General features: G+C 35.0%; 1 protein-coding gene across 3 annotated transcripts in view; it reads right to left on the bottom strand.

The window, feature by feature from the left end:
- LOC136041961 (nephrin-like) overlaps positions 1-21,858 on the bottom strand; it is a 201,499-nt gene that overhangs the window by 86,436 nt on the left and 93,205 nt on the right. For all 3 annotated transcript variants that reach the window (XM_065726771.1, XM_065726772.1, XM_065726773.1), the window contains exons 6-7: positions 15,424-15,577; positions 4,547-4,660 (exon numbers count right to left, since the gene is read on the bottom strand). In XM_065726771.1, coding sequence (XP_065582843.1) covers positions 4,547-4,660; positions 15,424-15,577 — 268 coding nt within the window. The remainder of the gene's footprint in view (positions 1-4,546; positions 4,661-15,423; positions 15,578-21,858) is intronic.

The raw sequence follows: 21,858 nt of genomic DNA, 5'->3' as shown, positions 1-21,858 counted from the left end.
TCTTGTGAACAAAATTCATTTGAATACGATTCAGGGAAGATAAGTATTATACAGGGTTACTTTAGCACTATTATACTGGGTTATTTTAGCAGTAAGAAATTATTGTGAAATGAAATTTTAGAGAATTTTGAAGAAGAGCCCAAGAATCCTCAAAATGGCAGCGGTTCGAAATGAGAAATAGGCCTACATCACTGGAATTACAATTGCCAAAACCCTTGACTGGAGGTTTTAGGTCCATCTTTTTGAAAAACAAGGATATCGTTTTTTGCACGGGTAGCAGTGATTTGTCCTTTTTTTTAATAAGGTATACGAAAACGTTGACAAAAAAGTGTACTGTTTGAAGCAACAGCCCATACTGATTAAAATTTTATTGTAAACCTTAGATAAACTAGTGCTATTACAGGAAAACATATTTTTTACATCACAAATAATGACATTGAACCTTGCAATTGAATCTAACCAGAATATAGGGAAAACCTTCGTAAGTTATAGATAGTTTCCCAAGGGCGGAGTGTCAGGATAATTCCCATAGTCTTTGTTATGAAATACAAATTCCCAGGCTGAGAAACCCACAAAATCATGCTTTAGATTGATTTAATTACTTGATTTTATTTTAACTCAGAATAGTGTGTTTCTTTTTTCGTTCGTAATATATAGTAATACTGGGCAAGATAGATTTTAAAATTGAATAGCTTAGTGCTGTTCAAACTATGTTCATTCCCATGGTACAAGGTCGATAATAATTTGGTTACGTCTAGGACAGGTTTTTCTCTGGTTTATAGTGGGGCTAACTTATGGAATTCATTTGGTTGCGATTTTTTTTATTATTTTTCTTTTTTTGTAACTGAATTTAAAAGTTGTTGGAATATGGATGTATTCTAAGTATGTTTTTGTAGATAAATCTGATTAGTTTTAGAATTGTAATCAAATTACATTTTTCGTTGTTGATGTCTGTTAGTGTCTTTTTTTCATTATTGTTTTGTAAATTTTAAAAAATGAATTGTGTGTCGAATATTTTGATAATGGTAACAGGCTACATGCTATTGTTGTTGTTGTTTTCTAACCCTTCTGAGGTAAAAAGAAAATTTCTTTATTGTTATTATAGATTTATGTTCACCTCCCTTCCTCCGTATTATGACTGGCGTTGAGAGGGGATGGCTTTTCGTTCATTTTTATCTTTAATGAATGATATGATTTGATTCATTAATGAATGATTTGAATCTCGTAATTAAAAACCGTAACTATGTTCGTGAGTTTTAAAAGAGGGGATACCAATCTTTTGACTATATTTCCATATTTGAAGATAACTTTCTTTACAAGTTCCTGTGTCCAACTCGTCAAAAAGAAGACACAAATTTGTAACTTTCTCGTCATTTTGCTAAAGAATCTACAAAAGCAAAAATTGGATTTATTTCCCGACAGAATGCAGATCATAGACAAAGGGAATAATTTGTCAAAATCCTAGGGGGGGGGGGTCGAAGGCAAAGTTGGAGACAATTTCCAAAATCATACGAAAACATAAAATAAAGAGAAAAATGAGCCATATAGTAGCCTACCATTAAGGCAAAGGTATAACTTACTGAAACAAGAGCCAATAGATCATATGGCACTTGTGGCGAGATCCTAGCACGTCAAGAAGCACCGAACTCGCCAAAGCACTAGAGATCCCTCCGACTCCCCCGAATTGATCAGATCCGGTCAGGCTATGTCAATCACGTATCTAGAACTTGCTTATTATCAAACTCGCCGAAACACTGGAAATCCCCCCAATACCCCCAATGAGATCGGATCCGGTCCGGTTATGTAAATCCCGTGTCTAGAACTTGTGGTTATTCTTCCCATCAAGCTCCATCCCGATATCTTCACTCCAAGCGTTTTCCAATATTTCCGTTTCCCACCTCCACCCCCCCCCCAATCCCCCGGATCCGGTTCGAATTGAAAATGGCGCATCTGAGACATGAGATCTTTCTGTATATCAAGTTTCATTAATATCAGACCACCCATTCGTAAGATAAACATACGTCAATTTTCATGATTTCCCCTCCCTCCAGCCACCCCCCCCAGATGGTCAAATCTGGGTAACGACTGTTTTCAAGTCAATTTGTGCAGGTCCCTGACATGCCTACCGATTTTCATCGTCTTCGCACGTCCAGAAGCACCGAACTCGCCAAAGCACTGGAAATCCCCCTAACTCCCCCAAAGAGAGCAGATCCAGTATGGTATGTCAAATATCTAGGACTTGTGCTTATTCTTCTCACGAAGTTCCATCCCGATCTCTCCACTCTAAGCGTTTTCCAAGATTTCCGGCTCCCACCTCAAACTTCCCCCAATATCACCGGAAATGGTCGGGATTTAAAATAAGAATTCTGAGACACGAGATTCTTCTAAATATCAAATTTCATTAAGATCCAATCTCCCGTTCGTAAGTTGAAGATACCTCATTTTTTCTAATTTTTTCTGAATTAACCATCCCTCCACCCCCTCCCTCTGGTCGAATCGGGGAAGCGACTATTTCTAATTTCTGGTCCGGTCCCTGATACGCCTGCCAACTTTCGTCGGCCTAGCTTATCTGGAAGTGCCCAAATCAGCAAAACAGACCGACCGACCGACGGACGGACAGAAATTGTGATCGCTATATGGCACTTGGCCGACGGGCAAGTGCCATAAAAACAACCTGTTTCTGTGGATACTTGAATTATATATGGCTAACTGGTATAGCTCTGATCAGGTAACGATTTTTAAAAAATGACCTAAAAACTAATATAAGTAAACTTAAATAAAATATGCGCGTGTCGTGGCGGAAGCCGCCAGATGCAAAAAAAAATTTTTACGGTCGCGCCGAAAATCAGTGTGTAGCACGCGAATTTGGGCAATTGTAGAACTTTGAACGTGGATGCAACCCTCCCCATGTGCGTCTTGTCAACTTGATAAATAGTTACATAGCCTAAGGCAGCGTTTTCACTTCTACATTTTCTGCTGAATGTTTACAATTTTTTAATCCTGAACTAAAGATGAAAATCTTCTACTTTTCTACATCATCAGTTTCAGTTATTTATTAGTACTACGGCATTTTAAGAATTTATTTAACAGGGATCTACGCAAAGCAATCGTGATCTCAGCAACTTTTCGAGGAAAAAAACAATTGAAACACCATGACAAGGAGAAACCCGTCAATTAGAAAATGATACTTAAAGTAGAAAAATTGTCGGGCCAATTTCTACACTGTCAGAAATCTCGCTCAATCTTAAACTGGCTAAATATCTTGAAGTTGAAACATACTAGTAACTAAGCGAATAGCCTACTCAAAACCATCTCAAAATTAGCCAATCAGGTGACCAGGTGACATACCAGCAATAGCGTATTCAGGGGACAAGGCGGCATCTTCAGAAGTCGTTCCAGTTTAAGAGGTATCAAGTTCGTAAAAAACAAACAAACTTGGTATTTTTCCAATTATAACTGCGAATTTTAATTTCCAATGAAATTAAGTGTTAAAAAGCAAAAATTTGCAAACTTTCAAACGCATATTTTAGCGCAGAGCCATATTCAGGAAGGGGGGAGTTATCCCTCCCCCAAAGAGAATTTTTTTTCAAAATTGTACAAAATTAGCAAAGACATACAATACATATCCAAGGGAAGATTTTTCTGTACCCCTCCTCCCCTCGGACAAAGTCCTGAATACGGCCCAGTTTACGTGATTGTGACTCCAGCCATTTTTTTATAGTTCGACAGTTCTTCTTTGTCTGTCCCCTTGCTCAACAGTCCCCTTTGCTCAAAGTCCCCCATTCCAAAAAATGTCTTATCCCTCTACTCTTACCAGATATTATCTTAGAAAGCAACGATATTTCTGTTCACCATTTAAAATCATCTTCCTTCTATCATGAAAACTCTCCCACTTGCTGATTCCCCAAAGTAATTGCTAGCTGAAGATTAAAAAAAAAAAAAACGTTTAATCCAGTGCCTATCTCTTCGTCATATCTATTCATAATAACCTTCGTCATACATAATTCGTCATATTCCGAACCTTCAGAATTAACTCTCTTATTATCTTTTTTCTAGAAAGTTAAAGAAAACTCGGGATGTTTTTTTGTGATTTTTACTAGGATCTACTATTTAAGGGGCCAGCAAGTGATATCCCTTCCTACCCACAAGGTCTGAAGTCCCGGTCCCCAAGGTTTTAAGTCCCCCGTCACATCTTGAAAGAGAGCTTTTCACTCGAAAAGCTCTCCCTCACTCCCCCCCCCCCAAAAAAAAATTGAAACAGCCTCAGCTTCTATCCGTCAATACAATATTCAAAATTCCTAACTAAGAACCGGAAAATTTGGAGTTGCCCGCGCTTTAAAATCGAGGATTCCTCTAAATCTTGTGACCAAAACCATTGCGAAAATAATTTAAATATCAAAACCAACCACTATTATTCAAATAGTCCCATTTCCTCCTGGAAGAGTCCTTTTTACTCAACCCCCCCCCCAAAAAAAAACTAAAACGGACGAATAAACGAACAAAATAAACACCTAACCAAGAACAGAGAAGAATTGGAGTTACTCACGCTTAAAGCAGAGGAGTCCTTTGGCTCTTGTGACTAAGACAATGGCTAAAATAACCAAAATGGCTAAAACAGCCACTATTATTCCAATAGTGCTTCCACCAGCAGATGCAGCATCTGAAAAGAGATGATGATTAGACTCCTTTGTTTGACACCACAGAATGCATAATTCCAACCCCGCTCATTATTCACCCTAAAGAGAAAGGGGAACTTGATTTAGGGGATTAGCGGTCTTGTATAGTCCAAACAGTTACTAACAGCACACATTATGATTATGTTGCTGAAAGAAAAGCTATTTGTAAGTAGAAAGCTTGATAGAAAAACTTTGGAGTAGCATCTAATTATTAAACGAACAATAATTGTGTACATGAATATTGATTTATTTATCTATATGTTTTTCCTCAAAAACGGCACTATAATTCATTCTAAAAATTGGCATACAACCATTTTTAGGGGTAAAACCAGTCCTGGAATCCCTACCCTAGGCAAAGCCACATCCAGGATTTTTTTGAGGGGAGGGGCTTACAAAAAAAGTTTACAAAACGAAGACAAAAATTATATACATTTTGCTACTTTTTGAGTCGGATAAAAAAAATTTGGGTGAGGGGGGTTTAAACTATCACTCGTCAAATTCCACCACCCTGAGCAGTGGTTTACTTAACCTAAAAGGACCGAGAGGGTGATGACTTTCGGTCACCTGTAAAAGCGTAAGAAACCATCTAGATAGGTCACGTCTTTGGAAAAATTCGTTTAGGGCCCTAATTTCGGAAAAATATTTTTTATGAAATACGTCACAAATACCCAGACGTCCAATACCTTAATGGTCTTACTTCTACAGCGGACGAATTGAAATTAACTTATTTTTAGAAAGAGATATACAAAATATACAGAAAAAAAACAATAATTGTATGTCGGGGCCTTAAAGTTGGGAAAAAGCATATGAATGTCGTCACAAATACCCAGACATCCATTATCCTAATGGTTTTACTTTCTACAGAGAACAAAAAAAGGAACTTAAAGTTGCTTTGCGAAAGAGATTTTAAAAATCTTAGAAACAATAAAAATAATTTCATTTATTCATCTTTTTTTCTGGAAAAATATTTTTCATATGAATGACGTCACAAGTACCCAATATCCAATATTCAGTTTCTATAGCACATCAAATATAATTATGTTACAGTTTTTATACGCAAAAGATTAAAAAAAATGTCTTTCTTTTCATCCAGCGAAGCTCGGTCCCCTGGTACTGTTCATTGAGAGACATTAATTACACAGCAATATATTTGGTCATAGGTAGACTAAACACTACCATAGGCTAGCCGAATCAACGTTATCCAGTTTTTGGAACAGTAAAATTTTCTTTTGAGTTTCCTTAGTTCAGACTTTAGATTGTCTTCTTCTATTTTTATTTATTTCGACAAGAGCGAGATTATTATAGTCCAATTGTTTAATCGAATTCCATTACTGGCAAAAATTCAATAATCCGGAAGGGGACAAATTCATTTTTCTATAGACAAGAAAACTTGGGGCTAAAGTGGGGTTAACTAGCAAAAAATCAATAGAGACTGGAAGTAAACCGAATTGAGCGGCGGGCAATTAGTATTAAATAACAATTGCTATATGAGTAACAATAATAATTGTTTATGCTTGGACCCTTTGAAGAGGGCAGACGAATATATTGGGATAAAACTAATCTTGGAAGGGATAAAACGGGGTTCGATGGAGGGAATTTCCATTGCCCCACTGCCATTCGTGCCCCTTTTTCCTATTGCCATAGGTTACTGTAATATACGTATACTAAACCCCATTCCCCATGAAATGTCCCAACTTTCAAAGCTTCAACTTTTTACTTGTATCATATGTGTTCATAATTTCCTATAGTCTGTTAGTTTTTAGCGCCTTGAAAAAATTCCTCTCCCCAAAAAGGCTGCACATTACAGAGGATACTTAGAATCTCTAAATCTACAGGACTTTAAATCTAAATCGACTTTTGATTTATGATCTTATTTTACTTATTTATGAATTATCTCATACTTGTCCATATATTTATGACATTATTTTCAAGAGAATTGTGCTAATCCAAACTTGGCATTGCTCCAACTCAACTCCGGCAATGCTAGAGAATAGCTTATGGTATTTCTCCTTTGATTGCTTCTTACAGGAAGTTTATTTCCAGCACGGCTTATTATTTGAAGTGGAGAGGAAAAAAGGACATCTTGATTTAGACCTTAGTGGTTTACCAGTTTTATGAGACCGTAATAACTGTTTTTGTGTTAATGGGATACAGGCTATTTGTCAGTTTTTGAGCCTAACTGAGGAATCAGTTGAGGGAAAAGATAACAACAAGGACAATTTAAGGACACTATTTGTCAGTTTCTGAGCCTCATAAAGAACTCGGTTGAGGGAAAAATAACGAGGACAATTTTCAGCCAGTGAAAAGAAGCCCGAAAAAAAACAAAATCGTATTTTTGAAATCTTAGGGGGGCAACTGACCCAGCCGTTTCCCCCCTTGGAAGCCCTTAGCATACTGTGGTTTGTTATCCATATAATTTCACAGATTACATGTTTTCAATCCATCATATAATTAAGCGTAGAGAAAGGGGAGGGGGCATAATTCAGGGGATAGCAGCAGTATTATATTACCAAAATAGTTACTAATTACCCAAATTATATTTTTGTTATTGATTTAAGGGCCTATTGACAACAGGAGAGGCTCCTTAAAGACTTCATTGGCTTTTGATGAAGAAAGACAGATAAGGCCAATTCATAATGAGAGTTTACTAATATCAAGACTTAGCTAGCGCTAGTCAGATTTTCCGATTGGCTGAAAAAATTTTATGAAAAATTTTGATTGGTTGAAAACTCCCACGAAAAATTCTGACTGCCTTGAATTAGCGCAGTCTATATTTCGGTATGAGTAAAATCTTATTGTGAATAGGGCAAAAGAGATATCTAATCCATATGCAAACTGAGTTCGTAGCTTAATGAGAATTTAAATATTAATTTAAAATTTAAGTGTCTAGCCCAGTGAAAATGCAATAAGATAGCTTGAATCGGTCAAGTGAAAATTTACGCAACCATTTTTGCATCTTAAAATTTATAGTTTTAAAGAATAACTGGAATTCATATATATATATATATATATATATATATATATATATATATATATATATATATATATATATATATATATATATATATATATATATATATATAAAGACCTCCATACAAACAGTTACGCAATTTTTTGCTAGTAGAGGACAGGATTGTTTCTTTTCAAAACGAGGCTTGAGCGAAAAATCAACAAGAAAACCTTAAAAACTTCATAATAATGACACAAACCGGAGAAAAGCCTTAGAAATACAGGATTTTACGAATGAATGGACCCGTCGGCCTGAGATGGGTCCAGGAAGCAAAGGAAATTTTTATTTAATGTTCTTGAAACTTTGATGATATGGGAAATGACGTCCATAGTCAGGCTACCCAGCTGCCTGCTATGGCCATTGGCCAACTGTGCCTTGATTTCCATAGAATCCCTACTATTGCATATTTTCAATTCGTAATATTATTCAGCCTAGGGAGAGGGAGGGGGATCCTGATTTAGGGGAAAGCAGTTCTAAATTATCATAACAGTTACTAATTACACAAATGATGTTTGTGTTACTGACTGAAAAGCTATTTGTAGGAGGAAAGCGCAATTGAAAACTCGGAACTAATATCTCATCTGAGTACATTGCTTAATGAAAAGCTAATATCCAATTATAAGTATTGTAACCCTCTTTGAGGAGTCGCTCTTTCCCAGAAACCATATACACCAGGTAGCACGTGACCAGCGTGGTGGAACTATGCAAAGCGTTTTGAGGACTGTGCAAAGCGTGGCAGAACTGTGCGGCATATATGGCATTCCGAGATGCACACCAGATGACAGGAAGTCAGTGCCCTATTGGCCTTTCTTAGGTTTACTGTACCACTGCACAAGGTAGCACAATTTGACGAGTGGCAGAATAGGTGATACATCTTGAGAGGTATTAATTTACACAAATTTATTTAGCGTACCGGTGTTTGGATTTCTGGAATCTATTGTGGAACTTTATATTTTCCTTGATATAAACGAAGAATAGGGATTGCTGCTTAGACCTTTCGGTGAATTCACACATTCACATTTTGATAGGAGTGATCCCATATTCAGGGAAAGGGATTACAGTGCTTAGCCCCCCCCCCCCCTCCTCCCCACGAAATTTCTGTCCGACTCAACAAAGTAGCAAAGTACATATAATTTTTTTGCATTTTGTAAATTTTTTTGTAAGCCCCACACCCACACACACACACACACACACACACACAAATCCTGCATGTGGCCTTTCCTATGGTAAGGATTCCAACCCCCTAATTTCAGAAGATTTATAATTAATTTGTAAATTACTCTCAAAATATCCTAAAATGTTCTTATGAATTACTTTGCAAACTTTGAAACACGGTCAACACTAACCTAAATCCCAAATTCTTCCTTATTTGTCTTTAAATAGCTTCTGAGACCATACTGGCTACAAATGCCGTAAGAGTAAACGAAGAACAAAAAAAGATGAAAATGTGATGAAATAGAAAGACAAAAAAAAACAAGAATGGTTTTCAGACAGTGAGAAACAGATAACGAAAACAAAGTAAATATATCGGCAAGGACCTCAACTAAGCCGTCCTTGTGCTCAATATGTATAGATATATAGTACTGGAAGTAGCACTGGCACGGCTACTTAGCAGGCATGTTTTATGGAACCATTTCTTTTAATCTATGCTCAATTAACCTTAGCGAAGGTTTATATAACTCTAGCCATTCGTCCGTGAGACGCGGCATATAAGTCCTTTTGACAACCTGAATGCAGTGCACTATCTTCACACGCAAGATGCAGTTAAACTCTTTTGGTTTAGTTTAATAGTTCTGGTTGATATAGTTGAAGTTGCAGTAGTATTTGAAGGCACACTTCCAATCGCAGAAGTACTACCAGCATTAATAGTCGTCACAGTCGCTAGCAATAGCGTTGCAGTCACGACTTTTTCGGATTCGTAAGCTCAAGTTATCGTGCTTGCGGTCGCTGCCACAATTAGTCACAATCGCAAGTAGCCGTAGTAGCATTTGATTTGTACTTGGAGTAGCGAGTAGTCACAGTCACAATTATTAACGGTCTTAAGTTTACGCAGTCGTATGTAGTCATAATTGCAAGTAGTCACAGTCCTGATCGTAACTACTCGCAGTCGAAGCTGCAAACAATTAGACTTGAAAGTCCTCACAATTTGTTCATAGTCTTAGTCACGAGTGATCGTAGCTACAGACAAAGTAGTGACAGCAATAGTGGTCCTAAAAGTTTCATGTTAATACCCTTGGCCATCCCAAATGGCCAAGTGCCCAAATAAAAGTTTTTTTTTTACGAGAATTGCAGATATTTGAAGCTTATTCTCATTTTTCTTCTATTTTTGAGACAACGATACACACCAAAAACAAATTTAGTGCCATTATAAGCATCCAAAACGAAAACCCCTTACCTCCACTAGAGTAGAGACAAAAAAGGCGGAAGCTCACATTCGACAGAAAATAGATTCCATATTTGAATCAGACAGTTATAATTGAAAAATAATGTCTTGATTATTTACTTTTATTAGATTATTAAACGCTTAAATAAGTGATCTTTTTTCTCATGCAGCTCAAATGGCCGTTGTGGACGCTCTGACTTCAGAAGCAAACAAGAACAATCAGCTTGCTACAATTATATAGTGTAGTAGGTGTAGCAACTGACTTCAGCTCAAGCCTGAATGAAGTTTAAGTTGAAGTTTAAAAGACTTCTGTCCTATGTCACTCAAAAAACTAGGTTCCTATATCACTGTGCTCAGCCCATCAACTTCCACTCGCGGATCCAGGAGGCCGGGAGAACCCTGCCCCCATCCCCATAAAAAAACCGGCAAAACTTTTTTCAACTGCAAACAAATCGAAGAGGGCAAAAAGGGTATGATTTTTGAATGGGGGAGTAACAAAGGAAACCAATAATACAAATCCATTGACAGCTGGGATAGAAATGAGTCACTACCAATTAGGCTTACGATTTACCCCGCTGACTGAATTTTATAAACCTATTCATCATCAGCTATCGTCATTATAAATATGTTTGAAGTATTCAGAATATAAAATTAAAACGTTTCTTGTCCCATGAACCCATCTAAGGTATATTCATACCTCCAAATCATGATTTTCTAAGATTTTGATTTCGTAGTTTCACAATTATGAAGTATTTAAGATAATACCATATTTTGGAAGTGTAGCCACGTTGTACCATAGAATTAAATAAGTATGACCAATTAGTTGACTTTGACAACGCTTTTCGTTCGAAAAAAATAAAAGTTGCTAATCATTGTCGGCTCCCAAAGACAACTACACAGTCAAAGGAAGGCTACAGTTTGTTAAGTTGTTTGGTTCCAAATGTTTTTAGCTAAATTTCTAACTTTAATAATTTTTTCTAGGAAATACGTAGCGGTGTTTGTTTCCATTGTACCAATTCAATATGTCAGATTCCATTATCACTATCCTTGGTATTTTAAACACCTTCATTCTGTTTTTGTGCGGTAGTTTTCACGGACTACGTTTCGTACCAGGAGAAGGGAATCCGAAAAGGAGACGTCTTAAAGAAAATCCGAACACTTATTTTCCGGCCACTCCAGGGTGGTTTGCTAAGGGAAACAAAATCTGTCCGTACTTTCTGTATTCTCTGCTGGATATCAAAACCCGAAAATCCATCAATACAAAGCCGGGAGCCTTTCAATGCTTAACCCAACAACCTTCTTTAAAGATCACCTACTCCATACCTATGTCAGGTCGTTTATTGAAATTAAAGAAAATAAATTTGTTGCTGAATCCTTTCCTCGATATTGCCAGAGCTTAGTTCTCCCACCCAGCTTACACTCAAAAGGATTTTATTCTTACAGTAATTAGCCCATCGACAACCCATAAGGAAACAATCTATAAACTGACAAGTAATCAAAGCATTTTTCACTCGCTTTCTGGCCTCTCTTGCCCCGGGGCAAAATCTTGATTAAACCCTCCCCGTCTCCCAAAACTATTTCATGCCAAATTTAAAAAATGTTTATTTAAATCTAAAATTTCTTATTTTACATTGGATAAATTTTTGAAATAAATTTCAAAAATTACAAAATGATTATAAGTATTAGATCTTTTATTTTAAATTTTGCGCCCCTAAAACTTTTGAACCCAGTAAGGCCCCCTTCGACCCCCTTAACTCTAATCTTGCGAGCAGTAAGTTTTTTTGTAAGCGTAGTTCCTAAAAGCAGCACTCCGTAAATGACCCTGACCCCTAGGCGCCAGTTTGTGGCTATGCTTCCGACCACCCCTCAAAGCTATTTTTTAGAAAGTCAAACAATGTAAAGCTCAAAGAACACAACAAGAGCGGGATAATCAATTGGGGGAAAGATGTAACCAGGAAATACCAATAATACAAATCCAACTACAGCTGGAATGGATATAAATCGATATCAATTAGGTTTACATCACTGACTTTATGACAAATTCGGAGGGTTCTATTTGGATCACTATGGAAAAGAGGATTTATTGTTTTTCTATTTGACCTAATTTAAGTATTTTGCTCAAATTGGCAATAAGTGTCACTGAGTCTACCAGGAACCAAATTACAAGTTGAAAGCTAACGCAAAGAATACAAACAAACACTACTACCTTCCTGGGATTCAAGTTGACTCGGATATTAAATGAAGGATTGACCATCTTTCACTTCCAAATTTAATTCAAAAAGGGGAAAATAAAGGGAGAGGGAGCCTTGGCGTCGATTCACAAAAATTTAGAGCGGGCAAAATATATTTCCAAAACCAGGGAGGGGACAAATGTGTCATTTTTTCAATTTTTACAATGAAAATATCTACCAAAAGGATATCTGTCAATGAAAATATTCCGAAAAAAAGGTTTTTTTTCAAATTCTTGGGGGTTCATATCCTCACCTGCCCCTCCACCAATTGCCGCCACTAGAAAGGGTTTTGGTTCTCAGTAATTATCACAAGGAACACACAAATTCGAATTTCTACAGTACAGTCTTTGGTGAGTCAGCAACCCATATTACAATTTTTTGTTCATGTTTATACTTTCATTGGAAAGGTAAAAAACAATAGAATTGCACTTCCTCCCCTCCCCCTCCCCTAAATTTTTAACAATACCTTTCTGGTCCCACCCCTAGCTTCCGTGAATTTACGCCACTACTATATGCGTGCCATACAGGGAGATACCTCCTGAATACGAAGGCGACTCAAAAAGATTGATAAATGTTGTCCTAAAAAATTACCATCTGGATTTTCAATCCTTTTCCACAATAAATAATTACGTGACAACCTTAGAAAGGCACGCAGCAGCAGTCTTTAACTTATGCCCCCTCAACCACAAAGAATCACAACATTTTTAAGAGATCCGCTACAAGTCCTTATATTTTTCATAAAATTTGTCCATTTTTTTGAAGTTGTGCCCACTTCATCCCTTTAAGAAAGACATTTTGCGTGCGCAAATGGTTAGCCCTCTCCCTTCATACTTTAAGACCTCTTCATACTTTACTATACTGAGATTTTCCATCAACAACTAGCTGTAATCCGTAAACACTAGAAGACATTAGGATTTTAATTAATCTAAACAAAATTAATAATAAAAAGCCTTAAAGATTCACAGCATTTTGAGTCAAACATATAGACAATTTTCTGCCAAAATATTCCTTAGAAATTCCCACTAGAATTTTCTTTGGGGTTACTAGCAGCTCATAAGCGTGTACTATGATACCGTGATACCTTACTTAACATACCAAGGCACTATGGTACCAATGTATTCTATACAATACTGGTAAGCTACTAGGGTACCTTACCTAAGAGGCAGTTAGGATAATTGCATACAGTAGCACTTACTGGAATCACTATGGGGTAAAGCCTGTTAATAACTAGGAATTATAACTTAAGTTTTGCTATTAAGATTTCCAAAATATATTTTATTACTCAGAACTATTACAGCTTTAAATCATGAGCTTTTTGGCTTTGGTCTTATCCTTCGATATTACCATATTATATTGGTGAATGTGGCAGTAGCGGCAATCTAAGAAAATTCGGAGGGGGAAGGGCAAAACGTACTTTTAAAAATACAGGGGAGGAATAAAATTGTCCTTTTTTCAATATTTTCAATAGCAATAAAAATAAAAAAGGCGTTTTTTAACGAAAAACACAAAAAGGGCATTTAAAATTAGGGAGAAATATACGGGGATAAATGCCCTCCTTTTCCGACAGACATCACTGGAATGTGATCAGTATTAACATGGCACTGCCCATTGAGACAATATCCGCCTAAAAGCATAACATCTTTGTTATTTTTATTTCTCAAGGCTTAAGGAAATTGAGTCGGTCAAAAAGCGTTCACTTAGTATCATTAACAAAGAGAGCGAAATCTCACGCCCCTTTCTACTTTCAGCCATACGAACTACCACCTTAAAAGAAAGCAGGGATAAAATTTGCTTAAATTTGGCTAAGTCTGCCACTTCCAATCCCCATATACTAAGGACACTTAATTAACTCCATCTCTTTTTTTTAAATTGATGGTGTATGGTCACAATAACTATTCCCCTTTTTTTATCTATTGCGACTTTCATTTTTGCCAGTTTCTGATGCTTATTTCATCTCATTTTTTCCTAATCTATTCGTTTGCACAATCCTTTTTAGTTGTTAATGTTTCTGATTATTCTCAAATCCTTAATGATTTTGACTTCTCGATTTCAACTGTTTTGCTTTTGACAGTACTTGACTTGGAATGCGAATTTCGCTTTTTCAGGCTGTGATAGTTCTTTCTCATTAAGTAAGATAAAGTATTATTTTATCCCCCCTCTGTTGTTTTTTAATTAATCGCATAAAGTTTATTTTAGTTCTTGGATACAGTTTTCGTTTTAATGTTATACTTCATTAAATTATGTTAAATTTTTAAGGACCATTTCTATGCTAGATTGATTTTTTAACATTCAACTTGCTGTCTTGGTTGTTCCTTATTTTACCTTCTTTTACTGGACATATGAACCGAAATCGGCTCTATGAGAGCTCGTGATTGAGTTTTGAAAATAGATAGTATCTTATCTCTCTTATTCAATATAAAAAAAAAAAAAATTTAAAATGACGACTGAAAATAGGGGTTTTCAAGGCCAACGAAAATACTGGATGAAACAACACAAATATTTTTTGGAGGACAAAGGTTCTTTCCTTGTAAGTTTATTTTATAGCGCTGGACAGGGGAGGTGGTTTGTCATCCTATAAAATTACCCTTGTTTTGTTTTGTTTTTTTTTTTTTTTTTTTTTTTTTTTTTTTTTTTTTTTTTATGTTTTTTTTTTTTTTTTTTTTTTTTATGGCAAATCAATCCGGGGTTCACAATTTTTTTTCTTAAAATATATACATAAATACAGGGTTGTGATAACACCCTCATTAGATCATATGATCATATGAATGTAAGTTAGTGCTTTTCTTTCCACTGATTTATGCACGGGAAAAAATTCAAGAAGAGGAATCTTCTTGTAATTGTCTTACGTTGTTGTTGTTTGGGGTTTGACGCGTTCGACCAATAGGTTATATGCGTTCGTATCACTCGGTTGTCCTGTGCCTTCTATAATCACTAGCTTGCTTGGGTGTCACTTCAGTCAGGATTCGCTGAACACTTCTTCTTCTTCAAAAACAAGATGCTTTCAAGCATAAGCTGAAAGTAAGTTAATGCTTCTCTTTTCACTGAATCCCAGGGAAAAAAGATCGGAAATGAGCAAGTAAAATTAAATTGTAAAAAGAGTAAATAATTTTAAAACGGATTTACCTCTTACAGGCTCGGGCTCTGAGCTGAGTCTCATTCTATACTCAGTGGTGGCAGGAACTCCATTAACAATAGATGTGGCTTTGAGCACATATGTTTGAGTTGCATCCACTTGAGTCAGTTGAGTAATGTTCAAAATGGAACGGTGCAATACATCCTGGGGAAAAATTAGTTTTTGAAATTTGGCATCAAGCATAACTTGGATTAAGTAAAAAGGGACACTATTGTATTATATTTAAAAACTAGAATGCATAACAAAATATCAACCTATATTCAGTATCTAAAAGTCATTTTTAGACTAGATCAGTAATGATATTCGAAACTGAACGGTGAAGTACATCTTAGAAAAAAATTCTTTAAATTTGGCACAAATTGCCGCAAAGTATGTTCTGCATTGGCTGGACTTTATACATAATAAAAAAAAAAGAAAATCAGATTATATAAAAGATATGGAAAACTATCAAAACATCGATAACAGGAATACATTAGGTATGGGTTCTGTAACCCCTGTGTATGTCCTTGAAACCAAACATAATTCAGGTTGAATTTTAAGGGAGTAAAATTGTGTCGTATTTCCAAACTTGAGTTGAAAGACGAAAATACGGTTAGGCTAAATATTTGAAATCGACATATCAAAAATAGTTTAAATAAACGTTGATATTCGAAACCGAAGACTTCAATTCATTGGTTATTGGGGAGTACGCAGACATTTTGGGAGAAGGGTAAATTTTCTTATGGGGAGTTTAAACATGGGAAATTCTCCGTGGGAGGGGGAGAGTTTGCGATGGCAGAGGTGAAATTTACAGGTGAAAATAAATACTGGAGGAATTTGTCAGAAATCCCATATGAAATCCTTCCAATTTGTCTTACTTTCTCTTTGCCGACTCAATCTTACCTGTGGAGATGCTCCAGAGGAAATTTTCATCAGGGGTGGAATTGTCTGGAGGACTTTTGCGTAAGGGAGGGGGCGAATTTGACGAGGGAGGAACTTTCCATGAAGGAATTTTGCGTGAAAATAGAAAATCTTTCATGGAGGGGGGGGGGGTGGCTAAAACTTGAAACGAACAGAGATTATTTCGTATATGAGGGGTTACCCCTCCTCAATTCCACGCTCTTAACGCTAAAACTTGACTTTAGTCCAAATTCTTAGAGAACGATTCCTTAAACACAAGGGCCAATTAACTAGAATAAGAAGTTTTTTTTCAAAAGTGCCAAAAAACTATCGTGAAGAGCGAGGTATTGATGAGTGGAATACAGGATAATTTATGTTCGTTTTGAGTTTTAATGTTGAATTTTTCAGTTAAAAATTTTTTTAACTTAATGAATTAAAACAAGAGAGAAAAGAAGAATGGTCAAAATACACAAAATAATATGGAAATACTGTAGAAACCCAAAATAACGATAAATTATGTAGCATCTTTAAATCATCGTAGCTCAGTTGTCAAAGGGTATTGCACCATATTATGTATTGACTATAATTTGTACGGAATTTGACACAATTTGCTGGTGTAGTATTTGTTTCAGAACTGTGTTTGGATTATTAACTGTCCTTGTAACATTCTGATAGTTTTTTTTTTAAGTTTATTGTGAAAGTGAACCATGAATACATTTCTCCACCGGGGCTATTTTTTTTTTTTTTTTTTTTTTTTTTTTTTTTTTTTTTTTTTTTTTTTTTTTTTTTTTTTTTTTTTTTTTTTTTTTTTTTGTTAATGGGATTTTTGTGGCATTATTAAGTGATGTTTGATAGTATAAGTCGCATTATATTTATATTTTTACTATCTTTATGACCGTCTAAGAAATGCAACGTTTAGTCTCAATGCGGGTTAAGTCCAGAAGAAATAGTTTTCTAACATTAAATAAACGAATCTGTGGAAGTATTTGAGATACGGGAAGTAGAGGCCAAGGATCCCTAAGAGATCGCCTGAAATCAGACAAAACTTAAGAGTCTTAAAAAAAAAGTTTTGTCACATAGTGAAAAACCTAAGATGATAGACGAAAAAATCATTATAGATTCCAAATCAACATATCAGATATGTTGCTTGGCAACACAATGGAAGGGGAAGGGGTTAAATCAATTCACGAAAGTTAAGGGAAGGGTGGGAGGTTAAATGCATTTTTCGAAATCTAGAGAGGAGGGCAATTTTGTTGTTCTTTTGATTTTTCTCGATGGAACTACCAAAAAAGTTTTTTTTTCATTGAAAATACCAAAAAGTATATTTTTCAATGAAAATACCAAAGACTTTATTTTTTTTAAATCTATGGAGGCATAGATAAAACAGAAAAGGAGCAATCCCCCAAAAAAAACTCAATTGACGTGCCTGATTCCTCGGCATTATAACATATTATAACCCACTGCAAAGAACGGAATATTTATTTTTAATCAATTTAAATTAAATAGAATTAGTCCAAAGCATAAAAAACTGTTAGAAAAGTAAAGTAGTTTAATAGTAGTACTATTAAATAAGAAACTGACAGAAACCTCGCTTAAGAAGGGGGGGGGGGTAAACTCCCCATCACACAATCAAAGGGCAGTGAACACATAGAAGAAAAATTAACAAAAAATAAAGAAATCAAAAAAGATAATAAAGAAATAATGAAAAATGATAATAATTTTAAAAATGATAAAGAAATAATAAGCAATAAAAGCAATGGTTTCACGGCACAGCTTATTTCCTCAAGGTAAGATAGATAGCCGGAGGGGGTAATAGATTTCATTGTCAATGTGCATAAAGTATGTCAATTGTAAAGGATAGATGGCTGCTTATTGGATAATTTAGTCGTAAATACCCCCGAGGACCTCACTATCATGTAGCAATTTAACCTAAACTAGTTTTGCTGACTCTGCTATTCTCGTGACTTTTTACATTAAATTAAACTTATTAATTTAGAAGTTTAAATTAGCACCTTTTTTTTATTGAGTATAGAAACAAATGGTTAACCAAAGTTCGTGACACTATACTCTAAGAATATGAAACCAAACTTCTTATTTTGTAGAAGCCAAAATTTTACCAATGTTTCAACCCGAAGTGGAGTCAGATGGATATATGCAGCTATATCCTCTAGTTTGAGAGATCGAGTAATTTGCAAAGGTCAATATCAAACATTATAAAGATACGAAAAACTTTCAACTATGCTTTTTTTTACTTTTTTTTTTAGTATGAATAACTATACTGTCTTTTCTTGATCGAGGATTATCAGATATTTTTAGATGGTGCCGAACTCATCTTTCGGATGCATTAGGAGTTTTCAAACTCTATATTATCTTTATTTCATAGTTAAGCAATTATAAAACGTATTAATTACTGCTACTTATATTGATATACGAACTATTTTAAAAATTAGCGTTTGTTGCATTGAATGTTCCAATAATTCGGCTACTGCAAACAATCGTTTTTGTCTTGTACAATGAGTAACAACAGAACAGGAAGAATTTAGAACCCGAGTTGTATTAATTTTTTTTTATTTCCGTCCCCCGCGTTTTGAGTTTGTCTTTTTATTCATTAATGGTTTGTTCTTGTTTTGTTTTTTCGTTTTTGTTCCACTGCTTTATTTAAATTAAACCCGTTTTTCTCTTAATTTTAAATACAAAGGAACATCTTTTAAAAAGTGGGTAACATGGAATAAAATATAAAAAACAAAACAAGCAAATTGCATACAACTATATATATATATATATATATATATATATATATATATATATATATATATATATATATATATATATATATATATATATATATATATATATATATATATATATATATATATATATATATATATATATATATATATATATATAAGTCGTGACATGTGCGGCATAAAGAGAGGATGAAAGAAGGAAGTAAAATGGGGAAAAGAGAGGAAGTGGGAGAGAAAAAGGAAGGGGGGATAGAAAGAGAGTGGAAGTGAGGGAGAGAGCGAACGAATGAAAGATAAAAAATAGTCAAGGACAATCCCACTCTATTTGCTTTATTGTTTTCTAATTTTCATCTTTTCCCTATTTTCACTGCAGTCTGAAAAGATCAAAGAAATGTGACCCAGCGATTAACACAACGTGAACATGTGGTCAAGGGGTATTGAATAGAATTCAAACGGTTTAAATTTCGCTTTTTCAAAGTCAAAAATTTATGGGGCATGACATGAATGGTTGATTGGATTTTAGCCTCTAGTTGGTTTTATGTCCCATCGTAGACACAAAGGCTCATTTTCGCACTCCGTAAAAATGGAACATTTAGTTTTTTAACAATGAGTTTTCCCACAGTACCAGGAGGGGGAGCGGGTACTGTTGAAAATCTTATCGCAACGTTTTTTTTTTAATCCCGGAAAATGGGAAAACTTTCCGTAATTAGTTATATTATCCAGAAAACACTCATGAAATGATGTTAGGTTAATTATAATGAAATGTACCAAAGTATGATGAAAATACAATACTTTTAGAAACAAAAACATGGAAACTACGACAAATAATTATGTAAAGTAGGTCGCCAAGAACGCATACCTAACCTGGCCTAACCGCCTCTTTATACCTGCACCATAGTTTATCTCACAAAAGAATAAGCTAATTACAACCGATCGCGAGAGGAAAACCAATTTACTCAGATCGGAAAAGCAAACATCGCGAGTGCGTCCAGGATAATGAATAACTACCAAACTTTCTCCTTTAAAATAAGTGTCCCATACAGGGCAATGTGTATGGGACAGGCAGTGCGAAAGATGTCGTTGTGTCAGAAGTCATCGGCATAATACTGTTCTAAAAATATTTGTATTTTTGAGGGGTAAATGTAGACTATTTTTATTGGTTATGCTTCATGTCTGCTCAAGGTCTGTGTTCTCTGTGCCAGTTCTTGGTATGTCATTTTTATGCCACGCTATGGTTTTAAAAGAAAGGTATGGGCAAATTGTAAGAGTGGAAACTGACGCTGGTGGCTAAAAAAACACTAGCTTCACCTAGTGATTTGCGTTTCTTTGAGCTTCGGAATTATGTTTTGCAGAAAAAACTAAGATTAGATGGTTGTTACTGATCCAATGTTGCCAATTTCATGAATTAAAATAGTTTGGTATGTTATTTCGCTGAAAAAATGCCAAGAAACATCAGACGCTTAATAGCGTTTGTGATTTTTGTGATTTTTTGTGATTTTTGGGAATATCACATTTGATATTATCACAATATCAATTTGGGTACCAGTGACGAGACGAAAACTTTCCATCACCTGGTATACATCTCAGACACGGCTGTTATAGCCTCTCTTGAGCCCGGGGCAAAGTCTTGATTCTCACCTTCCTCCTGTTTCCCAAAATTTCCAGGCCAGATTTAACATAATTTTCATTTCAACTATATATTCTACGGCCTTTATGATTCAGGGGTCATTCTTAAAGAATTGGGAAAAAATTCAAGCTTTAGTGTAAAGAGCTAGATATTGACAAAGGGGGGAACCACCTCATATACGTAATAAAAATATACAAATATAGAAGCTCGTTACGTAAGTTAACGTATATTTATTACTAATAAAAAAAATAAAAAGTTGTAGTTGCATTATTAAGTAACTAAAAATTGAAGGGCAACTAGGCCTCCTCTCCCACCCCTTTTTTTATCAAAATCGTCCGATCAAAACTAAGAAAAAGCCATTTAGCCAAAAAAAATAAGTACAAATTTCGTTTAAATTATTCATATGCGGAGAGCAAAAATTAAAACATGCATTAATTTAAAAACGTTCAGAAATGAAAGAAAAAAAGTTTGTTTTAACGCAAGTAAGGAGCGACATTAAAACTTAAAACGAACAGAAATTATTCCTTATATGAAAGGGGTTGTCCCCCCCCCCTCAACGCCTCGCCCTTTACGTTAAAGTTTTTTATTGTTTCAAAAAGTACCATAAAATACCATAAACCATAAAATAAGGGACACTATCCAATATCTCCTTGTTAATTTATTAATTTAAAAAGCTTTTTCCACAAGTCAAAAAAAGTAAGAAAAATAAATCAAAGGAAAGTAAAGAACTTCATTAAACCAAAAGTGTGGAGAAATAAATCTGAATAATCTACCACAAATCGCCATCAATAAATAATGAAACTCAAAACGAACAGAAATTACAAAAATAACCAAGTGAACTTCAAATAAGCAGAAATTAACATGAATATGTCTGACAAACCCGATGCCTTCTCAAAACCAGAACATAATTTGCACTTTAGTGGCAAAACACATCTTAAATGTTTAAATTTAATAAATCAAAGATTATTAAGACTTTAAGGAATAAATATCAGCATATTATGTAGGCCTAAATTAAAATGATAATGCACATTCATTTGTATTGTACTAAAAAGTTGGAACATTACCCAATATATCCTTATTAATTTATTCATACTACTTCCATACTCACTTGACTTAAGATAACCATCTTATAAATAATAAGAGCTTTAAATAAAATGAAAATTCTTTTAGTT

Source organism: Artemia franciscana, unplaced genomic scaffold (genome assembly GCF_032884065.1).
Source record: "Artemia franciscana unplaced genomic scaffold, ASM3288406v1 PGA_scaffold_52, whole genome shotgun sequence".
Lineage (NCBI taxonomy): Eukaryota > Metazoa > Arthropoda > Branchiopoda > Anostraca > Artemiidae > Artemia > Artemia franciscana.
The sequence above is the reverse complement of the archived record's forward strand: the minus strand, read 5'-3'. Positions and strand labels throughout refer to the sequence as shown.